This window comes from Sapajus apella, unplaced genomic scaffold (genome assembly GCF_009761245.1).
Source record: "Sapajus apella isolate SASKATOON/1434 unplaced genomic scaffold, GSC_monkey_1.0 scaffold1, whole genome shotgun sequence".
Classification (NCBI taxonomy): Eukaryota; Metazoa; Chordata; class Mammalia; order Primates; family Cebidae; genus Sapajus; species Sapajus apella.
In genome coordinates, this window is record NW_022436941.1 from 27,858,248 (window position 1) to 27,881,730 (window position 23,483).

The 23,483-nt window shown below is 40.2% G+C and overlaps 2 protein-coding genes across 5 annotated transcripts in view; one reads left to right on the forward strand and one right to left on the reverse strand.

The window, feature by feature from the left end:
- REEP5 (receptor accessory protein 5) overlaps positions 1-23,483 on the forward strand; it is a 40,533-nt gene that overhangs the window by 15,655 nt on the left and 1,395 nt on the right. The window contains exons 3-4 of the mRNA XM_032274383.1: positions 3,930-4,068; positions 15,431-15,599. Of these exons, the coding sequence (XP_032130274.1) occupies positions 3,930-4,068; positions 15,431-15,599 (308 nt within the window). The remainder of the gene's footprint in view (positions 1-3,929; positions 4,069-15,430; positions 15,600-23,483) is intronic.
- The window catches only part of SRP19 (signal recognition particle 19), a 55,959-nt gene that overhangs the window by 13,548 nt on the left and 18,928 nt on the right, over positions 1-23,483 (reverse strand). For 2 of the 4 annotated variants that reach the window (XM_032274408.1, XM_032274391.1), the window contains one exon: positions 15,935-17,071. The exons of the other annotated variants lie outside the window; for them this stretch is intronic. In XM_032274408.1, coding sequence (XP_032130299.1) covers positions 17,061-17,071 — 11 coding nt within the window. In that variant the 3' untranslated portion in view covers positions 15,935-17,060. Of the gene's footprint in view, positions 1-15,934; positions 17,072-23,483 lie in introns of those variants that run through there. 4 annotated transcript variants of the gene reach the window in all.

Sequence of the window (23,483 nt, forward strand, 5' to 3'; positions counted from 1 at the left end):
CAGGATGGTCTCGATCTCTTGACCTCGTGATCCACCCGCCTCGGCCTCCCAAAGTGCTGGGATTACAGGCTTGAGCCACCGCGCCCGGCCTGTGTATTTTTAATAAGTTCTCTAGACGGATGTGGATGATCATCCAAGTCTGAGGACCAGTGGACTAGGACACCAACTCAGAACACCATCCTGTTCACTTCTGATAGTTCCCTGCTGCACACCCAGGTGAGTAGGGTGGAGGGGAGACTGGACCTCCAGGGATCTGGACATTAAGACTATGACCCTTCCTCCTATTTTTCTGCTCTGTGACCAGTTTAACCTTTCTCTGGGGTCCCCTCCAAAAGTAAGATTGTGACCTCCTATTATATGTATCTTAATTCAATAAATATTAAATTCTTTCTTTGTACCAGACATTTTGCTAAATGCTATGCAGCTTGCCACTGAATTGTTCTCTTAGGAAAACAACATAGAATAGTGAACAAAGCGCAGGCTTTGGAGTTAGTTTTAGGTGTAAATCCGATTCTTGCTACTCGTAGCTGGGTGCCCTGCTCATGTTATTTCTCTTCACTAAGCCTGTTTCTTCCTCTCAAATACAGGAACAGTACCTATCCCTCTCAGCTATTATGAAGGTTAAATTAAATAATTATTAGGTTTCTACCTCTCCATTCTATGGCTTGGCCATTTTGGTTAGGCTTCAAGGGACATAAGAGCATAGACCATATCTTACGGTTTCATGAATCCTCTATGTTGTCTAAATTGCTACCTCTTTATTCTGATACACCAAGTTGGAATATGATTTATAAATGTAAAAGGCAGTAGAGTGTATTGTTGGAGAATCACTGAACTTGACAAGGAAGTCTATTCAGAAGGTATATAACTAGTCTGGGCATGGTGGCTCATACCTGTAATCCTAGTACTTTGGGAGGCTGAGGCAGGAGGATCACTTGAGCCCATGAATTTAAGACCAGCCTGGGCAATGTGGCAAAACCCTGTCTCTATAAAAAAGTACAAAAGTTAGCCAGTCATGATGGTGTGCACCTGTAGTCCCAGCTACTGGAGAGGCTGATGTGGGAGGATGGCTTGAGTCCAGGAGGCTGAGGCTACAGTGAGCTGTGATCATACCACTGTGTGCCAGCCTGGGTGACAGAGCAAGACCCTGTCTCAATCAATCAATCGATATTTTTAAAAAAGATATATAAGTAAATAGCATTCAGAAAACCTCAGTTTTAAGCTTTTTTCTTCTTTCACCATGACTACATTGGGTACTTCACCTTTTTGAACTTCAGGTTCCTGAGTGAGCTAGACCATCTGTTCCCTTTTTTCTTGTTTTGGGTATTTTATGATTGTTATGACACATAAAGACATTTTTTTTAAATGAACACTGTGCTATTTTAAAATAATAACTAAATGGCTTCAATAATATGAGAAGACCTATTAAAAAAATCTCTTCAGCTTAATAGACTGTGGTTCTTTTCCTGGCTTCCTTCATGTGCCTTGGTCTTCTACAAAGTTGTGATCAATGTATGCATTCAATTTGAAGTTCTTTCATTTCCATCTTTTAATGTTACTATACGGTTTTCTACTATATTAACATGGGGACTTTTGAATTCATATTGTAGATATGAATTAAAAAATTTTTTTTTATTCCTAAAAGAGCTGAACGGTTAGGTTTTCTGTTTTTCAATCTGTGGAACCTGACTAACATTTAAAAAATAATGAAATGAATGGAACTTAAAATAGCAGAATGGTTTCAGGAAACATCTATTTCAGTTTATATTTTTATATGAAGATGTATGTTTACTGGATCACGATGTTCACTGGATCACTTACTGAAAGTTGTGGCTAAAAGAATTTAAAAGACACTGAATTAAGTAATAATGACAGTCCCATCACATTTTGAGTTTTCATGTCATATTCTAGAAAAGACTGTTTAATTCCCAGGTATGTCCTGAGAGTACCTTCCTTTGGAAGTACATAGTAGGTTTTTTAGTCGTAAAATGCTTTGGTTCACAAAACTAAGACCTTACATGAAATATAACTATGTATCTCCTCTGTCCAGAATGAATGTACAGGAAACAAATTGTTATTATACTAATAACTAAATAAATCCACTTAAATATGGATAAGCCATAGTATACCAAATGAAACACAGTGGGGGCAGAAATCGTATACATAAAGGGTATACTGTGTTCTTTGGTTAACGTGCTTGCCTACACTTTTCTTTTGGCCTTCTATTAGCCAGCTTCTATCTGAAGGAAGCTAAAAAAAGACAGACTGTGTGCATACATTACAAGCCATTTTTTAATAATCAGCTCTCTTAAATTCATTTTATATGATTCTTATACTCTGAAAAATTTGGGGCCAGGTGTGGGAGCCATCACATGGCACTTTGGGAGGCTGAGGCAAGATTGCTTGAGGCTAAGAGTTCGAGACCAGCCTGGCAACATAGTGAGACCTTGTCTCTACTAAAAATTTAGAAAGTAGCTACGTGTGGTGGTGTGCACCTGTAGTCCCAGCTACTTGGGAGGCTGAGGTGAGGAGAATTACATGAGCACAGAAGTTCTAGGTTGCAGTGAGCTATGATTGTACAACTGCATTCCAGCCTCAACAAAGAGACCCTGTCTCAAAAAAATAAAAATTTTGCCTAGTCTTGAAGTTCAGAGCAACATTCACTTTATCACTTGTGCCTATGTCTTCCTCATTAGTAATCTTCTCATTGAGCTATTTTTCTCCTTTGGTTATTTTTTAAAACTCACATAGCTGCTTCCAATTAACTGTAGAAGGACTTTCTTAGTGAGTGACCCAGCATGATTTAGCAGTCTCTTTGGGGAGCTGATTTTATGGAGCAGCCAATGCATTTGTTTTTTTGAAAATTTTTTATTTCAATAGGTTTTTGGGCAACAGGTGGTGTTTGGTTACATGGTTAAGTTTTTTAGTGGCGATTTCTGAGATTTTGGTGCACCCATCAACCAAGCAGGGTACACTATACCCAATGTGTAGTTCTTTTATCCCTCACCCCACTCCCACCCTTTCCCCTGAATCCCCAAAGTCCGCTGTATCATTCCTATGCCTTTGCATCCTCATAGCTTAGCTCCCTGCCAATGTATTTTCAGTCATTAACCTGTCTCATAGGCTAAACAAGATTCAGAGTTCTTTTAGTTTACTCTTTCAGTCCAACTCAGTTATGATAAACATATAGATCTGTTAGGATAGGATAAGAAATTGCAGAGCTTCAGGTTTAAAATGAGATTCCTAGGACTGAAGGAAATGTCTGTGATTTGGAAGAAGGAATGATTTTAAATTTATTTCCATCCATTTGCAGAATGAATTTTGTTTAAGCAATAGTTAGGGTTGGGAAAGTCCTGTTATTAATTGAGGAGGGGAGGAAGTCCACAGCCTGTGGATCAGATAAAGACATTCTGAGCTAAATGAACACCATGTTGTTTGTTTTCACTCACTCACTATAAAATACGCTGTGGATTTTTGGCAGTGCCTAACCTGTGTACCAAATGTTGCTTTATGGGAAATTCCTATTAAATTCAATCATTAAAAGCACATAAGAACTTGGTTATCATAAGAGAATTCTTCCTGATATATCCCTGGTGGCAGGACCCAGCTTGAGAGTGGAAATTGCTCTAGTTTCCAATCACTGGTGGTATATTCTTTGGGGGAGGCCTTACAGGAGGGAGATACAGGGTAGTGACAGCTAGTGCTGGTTTCTCTGGTGACCAGGAGACTAGAAACAAGTGGTTATAATGGCTTGTCCCAATATCCACATTGCTTTGAGTCTTTAAGCTACACTCTTGCATCTAGTGACACAGTGCCTATATGTACCTGAGTTTCTCAGTGGTATCGGAGGACAGGCTATGAAAGTGTGTTTGAAAATGTTTCATTGATATCTTACTAAATGATATACTTTCTTTTGTACTGCCTTTCAGAATTAAAGCTATAGAGAGTCCCAACAAAGAAGATGATACCCAGTGGTTGACCTACTGGGTAGTGTATGGTGTGTTCAGCATTGCTGAATTCTTCTCAGATCTCTTCCTGTCATGGTTCCCCTTCTACTACATGCTGAAGGTATGTTGGTTTTCCTTACCACTAAAACTCCGTCTCAGGACCTGTAAAGAAGAAGTAGGAATAAATGCTTGAATGTTGTACATCTGTGACTCTGTCTCAGATTATGAAGAAGACAGGCCTGGGCAACAGAGCAAGACCCTGTCTCAAAAAAAAAAAAAAAAATCTCTTCAGTTGGACTTTACAGTATACTTATTCTTGAAGGTTTTTATTTCCCCTGGAATTAATCATTGTTATTTGTAGCATCCTTATTATTTCAGTTTGTCCTACTTATTCTACATTTCTGTGTACTTTCTTTTTAAATGTTTATTTACTTTTTAAAAAATGTACATTTTTATAGAGAGGAGGGCTAGCTTTGTTGTCCAGGCTGGACTTGAACTCCTGGGCTCAGGCAAGCCACTTGCCTCGGCCTCCAAGTAGCTGGGACTAAATAGGCACACACCACTGCAGCTGGCTACTCTTTTAAACATTTTTATCTAAAGAAATATAGGAAATTAAATATAGGAAGCTCCATCACCCCAACCACCATCACAAATGGTAGAATCTTGGGTTTTAGTTCTGGCTAATTACGGATATATATTTCTTTTCTTTGGTGTTAGCCTTTTTTTTTTTTTTTAATCTTTTTTATTTGCACTTCTTCCTGAGAGATTTCTCAATCTAACCTCTTTTTTTTTTTTTTTTTTTTTTTGAGATGGGAGTCTTGTTCTTTTGCCCAAGCTGGAGTGCAGCGACACCATCTCTGCTCATTGTAACCTCTGCCTCCCAAGTTCAAGTGACTGTCCTGTCTCAGCCTCTCGAATAGCTGTGATTATGGGCATATGCCACCATGCCTGGCCAATTTTTGTATTTTTTTAGTAGAGATGGAGTTTCACCATATTGGCCAGGCTGCTCTCAAACTGACCTTAAGCAATTTATCCACCTCGGCCTCCCAAAGTGCTAGGATTACAGGCATGAGCCACCGTGCCCCGCCTCAATCTGACCTTCTAATTTTCAACTGTATTCCTTGATTATATTATATCCATTCTGCTATTACTGCCATATATTGTATTCTTCATTTCAACTATCATATTGTTCATACCTAATGTTTTTGCTTGACTCTGTTCTGTTTTCTTGTTCTTGTTTCATAGTGCTAATATTTTCTCATTTCTTTTAGTATGGTTACTGCTTCCTAGTTTAAAATTGTTGGTCAGCACTTCTAATATTCTTGCTCCTGACAAAAATCTGTAGCTGACTGTGTTGTTTTTCTTTTAAAATGTACTCTTGGCTGAGCGTGGTGGCTCACGCCTGCAATCCTAGTGCTTTGGGAGGCTGAGGCAGGCAAACTGCCTGAGCTCAGGAATTCGATACCAGCCTGAGCAACACAGTGAAACCCTGTCTCTACTAAAATACAAAAAAATTGGCCAGACATGGCAGCGTGCCCCTGTAGTCCCAGCTACTCAGGAGGCTGAGGCAGGAGAACTGCTTGGAACCTGGGAGGCAGAGGTTGCAGGGAGGCAGAGGTTGCAGTGAGCCGAGTTTGCACCACTGCACCCCAGCCTGGGCGAAAGGGGGAGACTCCATTTCTTAAAAAAAAAAAAAGAAAAGAAAAGAAAAGAAAAAGGAAAGAAAAAATGTACTCTTAAAATATATTGTTATTTTTTTCTACAAACTCCTTTTCATCCATGAGTATCAGCTATCCTATCAGGCACTGAAATGGAGAGGGCCCCAGTCCATGCTAGTACTAGTAAGTTCTGGGTAGGGGGTGGATGAGACCGAGGAGTGCGGGGCCCCAGGCACAGAGGAACCATAGTTAACCAGTCTTCACCTACAAAACAGCTCCTCAGGTCAAAGTTTCACCGTACCGACCCCCTCCACCCCAGAAAAGCAGCATCAAAAGGAAGTAATTCTGGGTTATAGTTCACAGCTCCAGCGGTTGAAGCAGGAGGAGTAGGGAAGTGACTGCCCTTAATTAGTGTCCATCTATTTTCCTCAGTGACTTGCAAAGACAGGACTTTTATGCCAAAACCTCTGTTTTAGAAAAAAGTAGAGGACAGTATTTTTTAAATTTGAGGTATAGAAGCAAGAAAAAAAAAAAAGTCACAAAGAAAAAGACTTGATATTGATAAATTCAACTAAATAAAATGTCTAAAAATTAAATTTCTATATGACAGTAGGCAGTATAAACAAAGTTAAAATAATGACAGACTGCGAAGACAGATTTACAATATTTACACCAAATAAGGAACATCCAGAATACATAACAATTTCTATAAGTAAAAAGAAAAATGGGAAAAGGTTCTAAATATGTATTTCCCAGAAGAGAAAAAAAATGAATGGCTAGTAAACAGCTCACCAGTGATCTGGGAAATGTGAGTTAAAGTAGTGAAATCCCATATTTTGTTCATTAAACTGGCAGAGATTTCAAAGATTGCAAATATCTGGTATTGGTGAATGTATAGGTAAACGGACATGTGATGGAACAGGATGAACATCTGAAATCTGAAATCCTAAATGCTTCAAAATCCCAAACTTTTTGAGTGCCCACGTGGTGATCAAAGGAAATGCTCACTGGAGCATTTAAATTTTAGAGTTTCTGATTTGGTATGCTCAGTTAATATAATTTACATGTTCCAAAATATCAATAAATGTGAAATCCAAAACACCTTTAGTCCCAAGCATTTCAGATAAGGGATATTAACAGGGTAGTGGTATAAATTGGAATAACCTTTTTAAGGGACCTTTTAACAATTTTTTTATTGAATTGAAAGATACTGTAACAATTCTAAGAAAATAGTCACTGTGCATTAAAGAGCTACATACAGATATTCATGGCAGCATTTTTTGTCGTAAACTGTATATAATATGAACTGCATAATGTAAACATTATAACTGAAATGTCCATCAGCAGGTAAATGATTAAATGAATTAATGGCATATCCATACAGTTAAATGGAATGAAATAGATCCATATGTGCAGACCCAGAAATTTTTGCATGATTTAGTAATTATGAAAAGGTATAGAGGACAGGTGTGCTAGCTTTTGCTTATAATCCCAGCATACTTGAAGGCCAAGGCAGAAAGATTGCTTGAGGCCAGGACTTTGACACCAGCCTAGGCAACATGGTGAGATCCTGTTTCCACACATACAAATTGAAAAATTAGCCAGGCTCTCAGATCACAGCATGATGACCAAAAACTAACAAACAAAAGCCAGGCATGGTGTTGCATGCCTGTGGTACCATCTATTCAGGAGGCTGAGGTGGGAAGATGGTTTGAGCCCAGGAGTTCAAGGCCGTAGTCAGCTATACCACTGCACTGTAGCCTGGGTGACAGAGTAAGACCCTGTCTCAGAAAAGAAAAAACATTATAGAACATTAAATACAGCATGACACCATTTATGGTTAAAAAAGAAAAAGACAAGACATTATATATAGTTCTTGTCTTTTAAAGTTTAAAAAATTAGATGAAAATATGCTCAATATAGATTCTTTTCTATTTTTGAATGACATCATCACAGAATGCCTTGTAAGGCAATTAAGAATTTTCCTTTCAAAGCTGATGGAAGAAAATAAAAATTGGTCTGTGAAAAGATTTAAGATTTCAAAGACTGGATTTTTTTGTTTGTATTATTCGAAGACATTTAACATTTATAAAAATGTTTTATAATCTTTAATTTGGACATGACATAATTTAAACTTCAAATAATTTTAAAGCCTTTAATAAGATCCCTCTAATGGTAGGGACTTCACAATGCAGTCCCTAGTGGAAAGAAACTTGGCTTTTGCTTTGGGCCCACCTGCTTGTGGCAGTGAATAGTATCTTGTGAGAAGAACTACTTGCAGTAGTACCTGACCTCAAACTTCCAAAATGTGAGCAAGCTTGACTTCTAGCCTGCTCCTAATCACCTCTGCTAATGGAGGCCACAGGGGTAGAGAGAGGATCCAAAATAAATGATAGTCACTGAATCATATATATTTGGTTTTGAAGTTCATTTAAAATATTGCCTTGCAGCAAATTTTCTTCCCTACTGTTAAAATGAATGTGTATCCATTAGTAGTTTCCAGCTGCATGACATCGTAGTATTCATGGGAGTGAATTTATTGCCTATGTTCCAAATAGATAATATACTTGAAAGGATTAAAAATTCATGATGCTGTCAATAAAAATGCTTTCTTCCTGCATTAGTGGCATATTCTGAATCACTTAGTAAACAGACTGAGAAAAAGCCTCTGAATTGCAGAGTCTGTAGAAGGTTCAGGAGAGTATCAAATTTTAAGTAGAATCTATCTTACCTATGCTGTTGGAATCGCATGCTGACTGGAAGTGTGGAAAAGAAATTTACAAGCAAGATCGTTTTTTTTTTTGGTGGGGGGGGGAGACGTGGTTTGAGACACAGTCTTGCTCTGTCCTCTAGGCTAGAGTGCAGTAGCACCATCACGGCTCACTGCAGCCATCGCCTCTGGAGTTCAAGTGATACTCCCACCACAGCCTCCCAAGTATCTGGGATTACAGGCACGCACCACCACACCTGGCTAGTTTTCGTATTTTTAGTAGAGGTGGGGTTTTGTCATGTTTGCCAGGCTGGTCTCAAACTCCTGACCTCAAGCGATGTGCCCGCCTTGGCCTCCCAAAGTGGTGGGATTACAGGCGTGAGCCACCACTCCTGGCCCAAGGACATGTTTAATATATGTATATTTTTTGCAGAGTTAATATTGTTGGCCTTATTTTCATTTTTCTAAAGCAGCTTGTAAGATTGAAGGAAAATAAAAAGAGCCAATGGCTAGGCATCAAAGCTTAGTCGAGAAGATAATATCTGATGTATTTAGGTAGAAATTGGATCACGCATGTACTGAGCTTTGCTCTGAGATCTGGCCTTGAGAAAGAGGATTTAAAAATAAATCTAAAATCTTTTTTCCTTGATTATGAAATTTACATATGCTCATTCCTTTATTCAGCAGATATTTATTTAGAGCCCCCATGTACCAGATTCTGTTCTATGTCTAGCAGATATTTTGGTGATTAAAACAAAGTCCTTGCTGTCCTGCTGTTTACATTTGTGAGTGTGTGTTGGGATGTGTTTTATGTAGGGAGGAAAATAACATTTGTAATGCTACATCTTAGAGTAGCCTTCCCATTTTTTAAAACGTGCAAATATATTGGTCTATGTGTATAAATACAAACAGAACTCTGTGTGTGTATGTGTGTGTGTATATCTATATGTACGTATGTATGTATTGCTATCTTAACCACATATGTGTGGTTGAGACCACATATGTAATTCTGTGTCTTGCTTTTTTCAATTAACACAGCATTATGAGTATTTTCTCATGTTATTAAATATTCTTTGACAGAGCTGTCTAATCTATTATCAATAATTTACCCATTTCCCAATTGAAAGACATTTAGGACATTTGTCATACGATTATACATAATCCTGCAATTAATATCTTTGTATCCCATGTTTACCTTCATTTAAATCATTTTCTAGATTTATTTTTAGAACAAGGTTGAGTAAACTCTGGCAGGATTAAGTCCTGACACAGTTTGTCACCTGTGGTATTTCACCCATTGACAGAGAATATAACATTTTTCTTTTTTTTAGACCACCCTGAGCTCTGTTGCCCAGGCTGGAGTGAAATGGTGTAATCTCAGCTCACTGCAACCGCTGCCTCCCGGGTTCAAGCAGTACTCCTGCCTCAGACTCCTGAGCAGCTGGAATTACTGGCACCTGCCACCACACCCAGCTAATTTTTATATTTTTAGTAGAGACAGGGTTTCACCACGTTGGCCAGGCTGGTCTCGAACTCCTGACCTCAGGTGATCCACCCGCCTTGGCCTCCCAAAGTGCTAGGATTACAGGTGTGAGCCACCGTGCCTGGCAACATTTTTCTTCTTAATCTTTTTAGGAGGCCAAAAAGACAGGGAAATCTTTCCTTTAACATGTTACTTTTAAGCTTTTATTTGTGCACTCTGAGGAGTAACATGTTTTATTTCCTTTAACATGTTATTTTTAAGCTTTTAAATTTAGCTTGTAACTATTCTGTAGCTACATTGCAGAGCCTTTCTTAGATTTCTATTTCTGATCAAGTCATTGTAGCAATCAGGAAGTCAGTATTAAAGTGCATTTTTTCTGACATTAATTCTCAGTTCCCTAACTGCATGTTAAGCATACCCCTACCTGGGAAATACCTCTTCTGGGGAAAAATCAGATGGTGACAGCATTAGAAGCACAGATGGAATGGAATGGCCTGTTATAATTTGTAATTTAAGGAGTCCCTGTGTCAGTGCTAATAGTGCCAAGAGTTCAGTTAAAATAGTATGGACTCTGAACTACAGGCAGCAGTGGGCTTGTGGGTCTCCTTGGGAGTATCATCAACTAGCACTTTGAGGGCAGGTTAATTGAAAAGACGGCCAGATCTGTGTGAGTGATTTTAATAAACTCAGGGTATTCCTGGGCTGTAGAATAGTTACATAGATTAAGAAGAGAGGGTTGTAAAAGGCAGCAGCTGAGTATCACCTTGAGGGTTGAACAGTAATTAACTTTATTTTTAATATAAGAAAATGATTTCATTTGAGAACTGGAAAATGCTAAGGATGTAGCTAGAGAGCAGTAATTATTTTACTGTCTCAAGACAATAGCTAGAGGGTATCAGAAAGTAGTAAATTAACAGTCTGCAGTCTAGCCTATGAAATAATCACACTGAAGAGGTACAAAACTGTGGACACTTGACTTATTCAAACAGAAAGGATAATCGGCTTGTCTGGATTGCTCAAGGGTTGGTATTTACGTAGGCAGGTAGTATTTCAGAGATTTTCTACAATAAGAACTTTAGGATTTGGTAATACTACTACTGTATTGTATACTTCTTCAAGTACATTAATTTGTGACTTTCCTAAAACCCTGCAGAAGAGAAAACGGTCTCTTAGGTTGATTTGCCTAAGTCATAAAACACACCTTACCTCTTCTGATTCTTAATCCAATGAGTCATTTTCAGTTCACCTTAATGCCTCTGGTTTTAATATGGACATCTGTCTCTCTATTGATAGTTGAGGTTTTGCCATGTTGGACAGGCTGGTCTCGAACTCCTGACCTCAAGTGAACCACGCGCCTTGGCCTCCCAAAGTGCTGGGATTACAGGTGTGAGCCACCATGCCTGGCTTAGTCCATACTTGGAAGATTTTGTTTATAGCTGCAACTGTCACTGATTCTACTTATGAGTATCTTATGATGTATTCTAGTATTGTTTTGTTTGTACACTTATATATATTACAAATTACTTTCATTTTGTTTCTCCTTTATGTTGTAGTTAGACTATTTTTTTGTAATTAAGTATATCATAAATTTGAATTTCATTTCATGTACTAAAGGGAGAGTTCTAAAATATTTGTTTATGGCCAGGCATGGTGGCTCATGCCTGTAATCCCAGTACTTTGGGAGGCCAAGGCAGGCGGATAAACTGAGGCCAGGAGTTCAAGACCAGCCTGGCCAACATGGCAAAACCCCATCTCTACTAAAAATAAAAAAAATTAGCCTGGCCTGGTGGCACGTGCCTATAATCCCAGCTACTCAGGAGGCTCAGGCAGGAGAATCACTTGAACCCAGGAGGCAGAGGTTGCAGTGAGCCAAGATCATGCCACTGCACTCCAGCCTGGGTGAAAGAGCGAGACAGACTCTATCTCAAAAATAAAAAATAAAAATAAATATCTGATTAATGTTTTTGGTTCTAGGATTTGCTTTCCCCCACTGAAAGCTAATAAATTATCCTGTTAGTAATGTTTCATGGCTGTTGGTAGAAAAGACAGTATTCTTGGGTCAGAGAAAGTCCTTGCTATGCTCAGTAATTTTATTTTCTTAAAAAATTATAGGGGTAGATTTTTAAATTTTCAATTAATACCTATTTTATAGAGGAAAAAACAGCATTAAGTGATTAAGTAACTTGAACAAGGTCTGCTCAGCTAGTAAGTGGCAGAACCAGGAATGGAAGTTTCTTTGAGCCCATCCTGTTACCCTCTATATACTAGGCTATTAGAATCCCTGTTTGTTGGGTTGAGAGATCTGTATATATCTTCAGATTGAGATTTTAGGCTGCGCGCAGTGGCTCACACCTGTAATCCCTAGCACTTTGGGAGGCCGAGTTAGGCAGGTCGATTGAGCCCAGGAGTTTGAGACCACGCTGAGCAACATAATGAAGCCCCGTCTCTACAAAAAATACAAAAATTAGCTGGATGTGATGGTGCGTGCCTGCATACCTGTGGTCCTAGCTACTTGGGGGGGCTGAGCTGGGAGGATCACTTGAGCCTAGGAAGTTGAGGCTATAGTGATCTGTGTTTGTGCCATTGCATTGTTGCCTGGGTGACAAAGTGAGACCCTGTCTCAAAAAAAAAAAAAAAGACTTAAATTTTGTGTTCTTTGTTCTGTATTTTAACTAATTTCTAGGTTGTTTTATATACCAATTTTTTTTTTTTTGTCTTTTTGAGACAGGGTCTTGCTCTCTCATCAAGTCTGTATTGCAGTGGTGCTATCACAGCTCACTGCAGCCTCAACCTCCCAAGCTCAAGCCACCCTCCCGCCTCAGCCTCTAGGGAGGACTACAGGCACATGCCACCAGCCCTGGCTAATTAAAAAAATTTTTTGTGTAGAGATGGGTTCTTCCTGTGTTACCCAGGCTAGTCTCAGAACTCCTGGGCTCAAATGATCCTCCCACCTCAGCCTCCCAAAGTGCTGGGATTACAGGCCTGATCATGGCCAGTATATAAATTACTGATGGAAATGTTAAAATGTTAAAATCTGCAGATTTTGTCCATTTTTCTATATAATTCTGACTTTTACATTTACATATTTCAAAGCCATATTTGAAAGCTGTCTATAGCTATATATAAAATATATAATTTTTTATAAGAAATAATTATATATTAAAAAATATATACAAAGCTCTATGTATATATGTATATACAAATATATACAAAGCTATATATAATTTACATATTTCAAAAGTATATACAAGTTCAGGAATTTTAATATTTTTGGTGAATTGCTTTCCTTATGATCATTCTATTTACTTATTTTGCTTTAAATAATGTGTATGTATTAGTATTATTAATGAGCTATTTTGGGAGTTGGTGTTTGTCTGATATTTCTTTCCCATAACTTTATTTTCAGTGTTCCTATTTGATTTTGTTGTAGGTATGTTTCTTAAGCATATAGCTATAGTTGGGGGGTTTTGTAAAAAATTTAGTCCTGTAGTCTCTGGGTTTTGTTTCGTTTTTGAGATGAACTCTTGCTGTGTTGCCCAGGATGGTCTCTTTGTTAGTCTGTTCTCACGCTCTTAATAAAGACATACCTTAGACTGAGCAATTTATAAAGGAAAGAGGTTTAATTGACTCACAGTTCCACATGGCTGGGGAGGCCTCACAATCTTGGAGGAAGATTAAGGAAAAGCAAAGGAATGTCTTACCCGGAGGCAGATAAGAGAGATGAGAGCCAAGCAGAAGGGGAAACCCCTTATGAAACCATCAGATCTCATGAGACTTATTCACTACTAAGAGAACAGAATGGTGGGAAACAACTGCATGATTCAGTTATCTCTCACACAGTCCTTCCCACAACACATGGGAATTATGAGAGCTACAGTACAAGATGAGATTTGGGTGGGGACACAGCCTAACCATGTCAGTCTCCAACTCCTGGGCTCAAGCAATCCTCCCACCTTGGCCTCCCAAGTCACTGGAACTACAGGTGCACATCACCATGCCAAGCAGGTCTCTGTCTTTTAAAAACTCTGTGCATCTGTAGCAAATTTTAATTCACAAAGGTTACTTTTCAGTAGTTACTTGTTACTGTAGTTGAAGTAAGGGGAGCCTAAGCAACATTTTATGACCTGGTCTCTACAAAAAAAAGTTACAAAAACTTAGCCACGCATGTTGGTTTGTGCCTGCAGTAGTCTCAGCTACTTGGGAGGCTGAGGTGGGAAGATTGTTTGAACCCAGGAGTTCAAGGCTGCAGTAAGCCATGTTCATGCCACTGCACTCCAGCCTGGGTGACAGAGTAAGACTCTCAAAAATAATTATCTGGAGATACTAATTTGTTGAGAATTTGAGCTTTGTTTCTGTATTTTGAGTGTAATACAAGTTCAAAGTGTAGTATGTTTCTCAGAGCCAACATGGTGCTGATGGAGTGAGCTATTTGTGCATTTTAAACTGAAACTCTGTCAATGTTAGCCCTTTATAAGCTTTGCATCTCTAAAGCACTTAAGACTGTCTTAGAAAGGCATGTATTAGAGTACATCCCTTGGTTTGGAATAAAAAGGATTATTAGAGCATATCCCTTGGTTTGGAATAAAAAGGATTATTAGAGCACATCCCTTGGTTTGTAATAAAAAGGACAAAGTCTTTCAGAGTTAAATTTAAAGCAGAAGAAATTGAGATGTTTTTACTTTAAGGAGAAGTTGTAAAAAAAATACTGATTTGGAATCTCTGTAAGTGACTTCTGTATTTTTGTAGACCCACCTAGGCTGTGTAGAATACAATGTGGTTAGAATCTTTTAAACTAAAATAAGCCAGTATATTGTTTATTAAACTTTCTAGGGAAATGAGCAGAATACTCTGAATATTCCCTTTTCTTTCATTATTTTTTTTATCTTAAAAAGGAGCAAATTGCATGGATGACTTGAAGTGGCAAGTTGGTATTTATTATTTGAATAAACAAAAATTTTTTGGACATAGTGTGAAAATCCTTATTTAAGTTATTAGGGCAGAATTGTCAATTTTTAAAATAATCTCAATGGCAAAGTAGAGCTGTGAAGAAAAAGTTAGGAATAATAACTGTGTTCAAGATGAAAGATGAAGAACAGCTGTAAAGATTCATTGAAGGCTAAAGATCTACCCAAAACCAAGGTTCCACCAAGGGAAGAATTCAAGAACAGACAAGGTAGTTTTTCTATAATAGGAGGAATAAATGGGATAAACTTACCAAGGTAAGCTTACCAAGCACAAGCCTCCTAGATATTAGGCTTATCTGTACAGGGCTTTATACAGGCAGATAAGTACTATATTTTCTTAAATTGATTTCTAAGGGTTGTTATGATTAATAAAAACCTCTTACAGCTATATACTAAAAAGTGGTCCAAGTTAGGAAGATCGTTAAGCCCCTGGACCTGCTGTGATTGAACTTTTATTTTTTAGTCTCAGCTTTTCCTTACCAGCTCATTACTCTTCATGTTTTTTCCATCTAAAGAAAGCCCACCTTTAACCTGCAGAAAACACTGGTAATGCCTTTGGAGAAGATAACAGGCATTTCTTGCCCCCAAAGTAGTGAAAGGCAGTGTGTATTGTCAGAATGCACCCCCTCCACCCTCCTGTTACCCACGCCGGCTCTTATTCTGTGCAGTGTGGCTTCCTGTTGTGGTGCATGGCCCCAAGCCCTTCTAATGGGGCTGAACTGCTCTACAAGCGCATCATCCGTCCTTTCTTCCTGAAGCATGAGTCCCAGCTGGACAGTGTGGTCAAGGACCTAAAAGACAAAGCCAAGGAGACTGCAGATGCCATCACTAAAGAAGGTAAGACTGAGGAACAACATGGCTCCACATGTGAGAGATGTGATACACTAGGCTCAAAGAACAGGCTTCCTGGCCTTCTTGTCTCATCAGCATCCCTCAGCCAAATGCCAACAGCATCCCTCAGCCAAATGCCAACATTACTCTGGGATTTCTTTACAAAGTCTTTGCCTATTGCCCTTCACTTTTCCCAAGACACTTCCTCCATGCCACATTTAATGAGCATTCAGTCAGAACATTAGGAAAAATGAGTTTCCTTGGTAGCCAGCAATTTTAGAGAATCATCTATATTCACATTCATGTGCATCTTTTCTAATTGTTTATTTAATTTTTTTTGCATTATACTTTTTAATTGCATAGGTAGTTTTAAATAAATGGAGAAAGCACCTTCCAGAAACTATACTAGCAGGAAAAATTCCATCAAGCATTTACATAAATCTCTGTAATTTTACAAAAAATTCTTGATCTTTACTTGAACTGTACATAAAGGGAAAAGAGCCCCTCAGGTTGGTGTTCTCTCTGCTTGCAGAAGCAAACTAAAGGACCTGAAACTAGAGGCAAGCCTGAGATACTAAGAAGCGGGGAGGAGAAATGATAAAGAGCCATTCGTGAATTCCCTGTCTCTTCTAAGACACTTGTCTAATCACCCTAACATAATAAATATTTAGGTCAAAGTACCACTCTTTAGAAAAAAGTACAACCTCAAAAGCTGTAGTTCTGAATTACAGTAACATCTTGAATACCTTGGACTGCTGGATGCCAAAAGACAAAACTTAGGGTTATCTGAGGTTTGAACAGATAAATACTTGAGAATTCTCTAGGACTGTACACTTTCTGTTCTGGCTTTCTGAATGAAGCACAGGCAGGCTTCTCTGTTATCCTCCAAGCAGTTTAATAGTCAAGGAAAAGGGCAACAGTATTGGATCACTCCTTAGACACTAACCAGCTAAGGTAAGAGTTCATTGGCCAAAGTCTCCTCCCTAGAATGGTGTGCAACAAGCAGAGAGGACATGTTGCTGCAGGGGAAAGGGAAGCCCTCATACCCACAGTCACTATAAACATCCAGTAGACAGGAAGATGGCTTCAGGCAATGGCTGGATGAAAGTGGATTTGAGATACCCAGGTCTAGAATGAAGTCTTCTACAGGGTCTTCCTTCACTCAGACAATGAATTCTGGGTGATCATTCTCTGAGAGGCTGAGAGGTGCTTCCTTGATTTTCACTACCACATTAGCTTGGCCCTCTGTCTCAGACTACAGGCTTGGCATATATGTAGTCAAAATGAATGAGTTCATTAGCAGCTTTGAGCCTGGCTGATAATGCCTCCACCGACAGAGAAAGGGAAGCTGCTTAGGTGGGTCTTTCTGAGTGGACCTCTGGGAGCTGCTCCAGGCTGGCAGACTCTGGGGAAGGACATCTGAAGAACACTACTGGGTCCAAGTTGTCCAGAATACCCAACAGGATATCATACTGGAACTGAGAAGATATTTGTTTACTTTCAACCCCACCAAAACTAACTTCTAGCCTCATCTGCCTAGTTAGGGATATCAAGCATCAAATAGATGGAATTAACTTGGCTTCCGCCTCCTCTTCAGTAACCAGGGCAACCATGCCTAAGTGCTATCTTCACTCACGGTTCTCAACTACAGTCCATGCATTTTCTCTCATAAAAGCTGATTTTCTAGTATATGTTTTTGGTTCTGTTCTAAATCTACCACTTGCTGTTTCAGCTCACTCATTTGAGCTTGCTGTCTCTGGCAGTCTGAGCTGCTACCCTGTTTTTCAGTTTCCTCCTCAGCATCTTCTCCTTGGGTCTCCCACGCCCACACCACTCACCATCTCCTGGCTGGCTCCTCTCTGGGCTGGCACCATGAGCGGCAGGGTTTAGCTGGCCAGGGCTGTAGTAGCAGGCTGACTAGACAGAAGCAGTAGTTTGGGGGCCCTGACGGCTAGCCTAATTCAGTTCGTTCAGTATGCTGTTCAATTTTTGTTATGGGTACAAAAGAATGTCCTCTCTCAGCTCTCCTGATTCATTCACTCAATAAGTATTTACTTACTGAGGTGTTTAATACGTGCCAAGCACGTTCCTAACACAGGCAGTGAACCAGCAAATCAGAGACCATACTCTCCATGAATTCATGAAACTTACAGTCTTGTTGAGAGATGGCCAGTAAAATTGAAAATTGGATGATATATTTAGCAGACGATATTGGGAAAAAATAAAGCAAGTAGAAAGATAGGGAGGGCCAAGGACTGGAGGGATGGTTAAGATTTTAAATAGAGACATTTAGGAAATCTATACCAGAAGGCTCTATTGAATCAGACTCGAAAGTAGTAAAGGAATCAGGGACACTGACTCAGCCTGTAATCTCAACATTTGGGAGGCCAAGGCAGGAAGATCACTTGAGGCCAGGAGTTTGAGACCAGCTCATTTGTGATGGGTTTCCTATGGAAACCTGCTCTCTAGAAAAATTAAAAAATTAACCAGGCATTGTGATGCACGCCTGTGGTCCCAGCTACGCAGGAGGCTGAGGTAGGAGGATCACTTGGGCCCAGGAGGTCAAGGCTACAAGTGAGCCATGCCACTCTAGCCTGGGTGACAAAGCAAAACCCTTTCTCCCTAAAAAATAAAAGAGAGAGAAAATGGCAAAGGAAGGAACCATGGGGAATCACACTCCAGAAAGAGCTGCATGTGTAGAAGTCGATTGAGGTGGGAGCAACAGAAGTGATCTAGAGGGGTGCAGGAGATGAGGTGAGAAAGGCTGGGGGTGGAGGCTGGAAGACAGATCACATAAGGCCTTATAGGCCATTGTAAAAATTTTGGCTTCTACTCTATGTGGAGGTGTTGGAAAATTTTAACAGAGGACTGAAATGATCTGTTCTGTTCTGTGTTTTAACAAGACGCCTGTGGCCACTATATTAGGAACAGACTGAATGCGGGTAAGGGAGGAAACTGGGAGAACAGTTAAAAGGTTCCTACAGGGACCTGACTAAAGGTGATAATGGTGGCTTGGTTCCTTCTGTAGCAGCAGGGGGTAAGAAGTAGCATATTCTTGATATATTTCAAAGGTAGAACTACTGGGATTTGCTTATGGATTGGGCATAGGTCTGAGGGGTGAAGGACAAGCTTTTTAGCCTGAACAAATGGAAGGATAAAATTGCCACTGAGCTGGAGAAGACTGGGTAGAACAGGTTTTTTAGGGGCAGGGGGTTGTGGGGAGAGATGTGGAATTCAGTCCTGGACATTCACTTGAGATGTCTGTTAGATAACTACAAGGATTAGTCAAATAGCTGGTTGGATATAGGTGTCAAGAGTTCAGGAAACAGGTCTGGACTGGAGATATAAATTTGGGGGCCACAAGCTTATACATATTAAGCATAAGACTGGATGAGATCATGAAGATAGTGTAGTTAGGAAAGAGGAGGTCCAAAGACTGAACCCTGGGGAGTCTAATGTGTAGAGACTGAAGAAATGAGAAGCAACCAGCAAAGCAGACTGATAAGGAGTGGTCAGTTGAGGTAGCAAGAAAACCATGAGCATGGTATCCTTGGGCCAAGAGTAGAAAGTATGTTTCAGAGAGGACAAGTGATCCATCATGTCGCATGCTGCTGACAGATCAAGAAAGATAAGGACTGAGAACTGAGCAGATTTAGCAATGAGGAAGGTACTAGTAATTTTGATGACACAGATTTTGTGGAGTGGTAGCAAACTCCTGATTGCAATGGATTTGAGCAAATGACAGAAAAGAGTTGAGAAAATACAGATTTCTTTTTAGAAATTTCCTGCAAAGGAGAGCAGAAGAATGGAGCTGTAACTGGAAGAAGGAATTAGGGTCCTGAAATTTTAAAAGTTTTTTTTGTTAAGGTAGGAGAAACAAAGCCTGTTTGAAAACTAATGGGAATAATTCAACAGAGCAAGAAATGATGAGAGGAGTGAGGATGAATTGCTGGAGCTCTGTCCTTGACCAGTGAAGGATCTAGTAAACAGTAGAGGGATTGGTCAGAGGAGCTGGAAGTTTATGATAACAGTAGGGAAATCAAGGTTTATCACATGTGCTGTACGTGAGCACATGTGATATGGTAGCCTACAGAAGTGATTTTCTGATTGCTTCAAATTTCTCAGTAAAGTAGGAAGAAAGGCCAATTGAGAGAGGATGGGGAAGGAGACTATGGAAAGAGAAGGTATGAAATAGTTGGGAAGGAGAGAGCCTGCTCAACTTTTTCTGTAAAAGGCCAGATAACATGTTTTAAATTTTGTGGGCCATCAGGTCTCTGTTGCAGCTACTGTCCTCTGCCATTGTAGTGTGAAAGCAGCCATGGACAACACATAAGCGAGTGTGGCTGCCGTGTGCTGGCCCCTCTAGGACAGTGGGAGAGTAAATGGACTGGGACAATGTCCTGTGACTGCCAGGCAGTGTTAAAGGCATGCTTGAGATTTGTTTGTGTTCATGAGTTTATAGTGAAGCCAGTTCTTGTGTGTGTTTTCCTCCAGCCATACTCACCTACATGAGTATAGCTGCTGAGTAGGTGAAGTTGTGTCAAGGTTGTGATTTCCAACAAGAACTATGAAGTCAGCATGGGACTGTGGAGTGATTAATGCTTGACAATGGAATTTAACCTGAGTAAGGTGGGAAGTGGTGGAGGAAGAACTCTGTATCAGGATAATAGTGGGAATACTCCATCATCATCTACAATGAGCAAAAAAAGGGGGGTTGGGGAGTGCACTACAAAGTTAAAAGGTGACAGTGGGAGAATGGGATGCTTAATACAAGATTATGGATGGACTACAGTATTGGTAGTAACAAGGATCCTGGGAGTCAGTGTCATATGTAGGGTGGAATATAAAGGTTATTGGAGGGGAGGGTCTAAGAGGTCAGGATATTAGATCATGTATGTCTACATGGATATTAAAATCATTATTAAAATAGGAGTAGTAGGGCAGGTGCAGTGGCTCATGCCTGTAATCCCAGCACTTTGAGAGCTGAGGTGGGTGGATTGCTTGAGCTCAGGAGTTTGAGACCAACCTGGGCAGCATGGTGAAACCCAACCTCTACAAAAAATAAAAAATTAGCCAAATGTGGTGGTGCACACCCATAGTCCCAGCTACTCAGGAAGCTAAGGTGGGAGGATCACCTGAGCCTGGGAGGTTGAGGCTGCAGTGAGTTGAGATGGCATCACTGCACTCCAGCCTGGGTGACAGAGTGAGACCCTGTCTCTACCAATCAATCAATAAAATAGGAGTAGTGTTAGAAAGGAACATTTATAGGAGCTAAAATCTTCAAGAAATAGGTAGGATAGACCAAGAGTCAGGGATGACAGGGAAAAGGAAGGCTAATGGATGATATAATCTGATGACATGAGATTCTGGGAGTAAAGAAACAGCCACCACTTGAGAAAGCAATGTCCTCAAGGCACAGCCAGATTCTCTAAGAGCAAGAAAGAAAAGGAAACATTTGGAGGAATGGGTGAGGATATAGATTTTGCCGATGATGGGTCTTGAGTTCCAAGAGACTCAAGGGTTTTAGAAATTGGAGAAAGGTGGGCAGTGGAAACAGAATACGTTTTTGTTTGTTTGTTTTTAGAGCACTGTGGTAGTTAGACGTGGGAGTTGTGAGGTGGCCTGACCACTGGGGAAGTAAAATCCTAAGACAGTTTTCCAGCAACACTAATGCCCCAGAGGTGATATGTTCCCCATTTCTCCCTCACAGACCTCTCTCCTCTGGACTCGTTTCTGGGCATACATATCCAGTCTACCTCAGTATGTTTTTCTGCAGTTTTAGGTGTTTTCTAACTTGTAGCCTTAACTTCCTCCCACTTTAGGACTGCCAGCTTTTTTTCTTTTTTTTGAGACAGAGTCTCACTCTGTTGCCCAGGCTGGAGTGCAGTGGCACAATCTCCACTCAGCAGCCTCTGCCTTCCAGGTTCAAGGGATTCTCCTGCCTCAGCCTCCCAAGTAGCTGCGATTACAGGCCCCCGCCACCATGCCTAGCTGATTTTTGTATTTTTAGTAGAGACAGGGTTATGCCATGTCGTCCAGGCTGGTTTCAAACTCCTGGCCTCAAGCGATCCACCCACCTCAGCCTCCCAAAGTATTGGGATTACAGACATAAGCCACCATGCCCACCAGGATTGCCAGCCTCTTTTTAAGAGCTATCTTTTCTTCTCCCTTCTCTTAGCCTAACCAGCAGCCTATGGTGATGTCACTTCTGTCTACTTAACTCACATTTCTTAGCCTCTTGGTTCCCTTAGATATCAGTACTTAAAATCCAATCTTATTTTGATTTGAAACATCCCTAAACAGGGGCATGAGAATTAAAATAAGAGAGGAGGAATTTTCTCAAAGCTTTTGGATTCACTAGGAATTTTTACAAAGAGTTAGTTAAGGGAAGGACTACAGTTTCTCCTTTGTTGTGAACTTGGTTCAGCAATTTTAATTGAGTGAAGGGAGAGCAGCTGTCAGGCAGCTGGTGGACAAAAGGGGACTACTTGGCTTTCATCACTAAGACCTGGGGATCCATCAAGAACAGCTGCAGATTGTAAAATCTCACAGGAGGTCCTGGAGGCTTCTAGACAACCCCTTTCCCCTCCACCTCACACACTGTACTGGTTCTTATAGCACATTCCCAGCCACTTGGTAATTAGAAAGTGGAAGGCTTGGTCTCCTGCAGATGTAAGAAAATAGTTTCTTTTTCTATAGAGACAGGCTTTCACTGCGTTTGGCCAGGGTGTTCTCAAACTCCTGGTTTCAAGCAATACTCCTACCTCAGCCTCAAGCCATCACACTTGGACAGAATATTTTCTTGATGAATGTAGTGTCTTGTCACCAACTCAAAGACTTAGAGCAAACTCTTCGCATCATAGGAGAGAATGGTACACAGAGTATAAATACAGATTAAAAAAAAATTTAGTGTAACAATTTTTATTTTTAGAGACAAGAGTTTTGCTCTTCCTGCCTAGGTTAGAGTGCAATGGTGCGATCTTGGCTCACTGTAACCTCCGTCTCCCAGGTTCAAGTGATTCTCCTGCCTCAGCCTCCCGAGTAGCTGGGATTATAGGCATGTACCACCATGCCCAGTTAATTTTGTATTTTTAGTAGAGATGGGGTTTCTCCATATTGGTCAGGGTGGTCTCGAACTCCTGACCTCAGGTGATCTGCCTGGCTCAGCCTCCTGAAGTGCTGGGATTACAGGCGTGAGCCACTGTGTCCAGCCCGAGCAATTTATATAGCATTCATGTTACATTAGGTTTTGTTTTTTTTTATTTTTGAGACAGAGTCCCGCTCTGTCACCCAGGCTGGAGTGCAGTGGTGCGATCTCAACTTACTGCAACCTCTGCCTCCCGGGTTCAAGCAATTCTCTGTCTCAGTCTCCTGAGTAGCTGGGATTACAGGCATCCACCGCCACATCCAGCTAATTTTTTTGTATTTTTAGTAGACATGGGTTCACCATCTTGGCCAGGCTGATCCTGAACTCCTGACCTTGTGATCCACCCGCCTCAGCCTCCCAAAGTGCTGGGATTACAGGCATGAGTCAGTCATTATGCCTGACTGAGATTTAAAGTATATGGAAGCACATAGGTTATATGGAAATACTATGTATTCCATTCAATTTAAGGGCTTGAGCACTCACAGATTTTGGCATCTGTAGGAGTCCTAGAACTAATCCCCTCTCCCCCACACATATACATCAAAGGATGACTTATTTATAGTGCTGGGAAGGAATGAGGACTTTTCTCTGATTTTTGTCACCATGGGATAGTTGTTATCAGATTGATAATATATTGATAAGTGAAATCTTACAGGCAAGCACACAGATACAAACTAGAATTTGAACACTACTCTGAAGGAATTTCTGCTTCTTTTTTTTTTTTTTTTTTTTTTTTTTTTTTT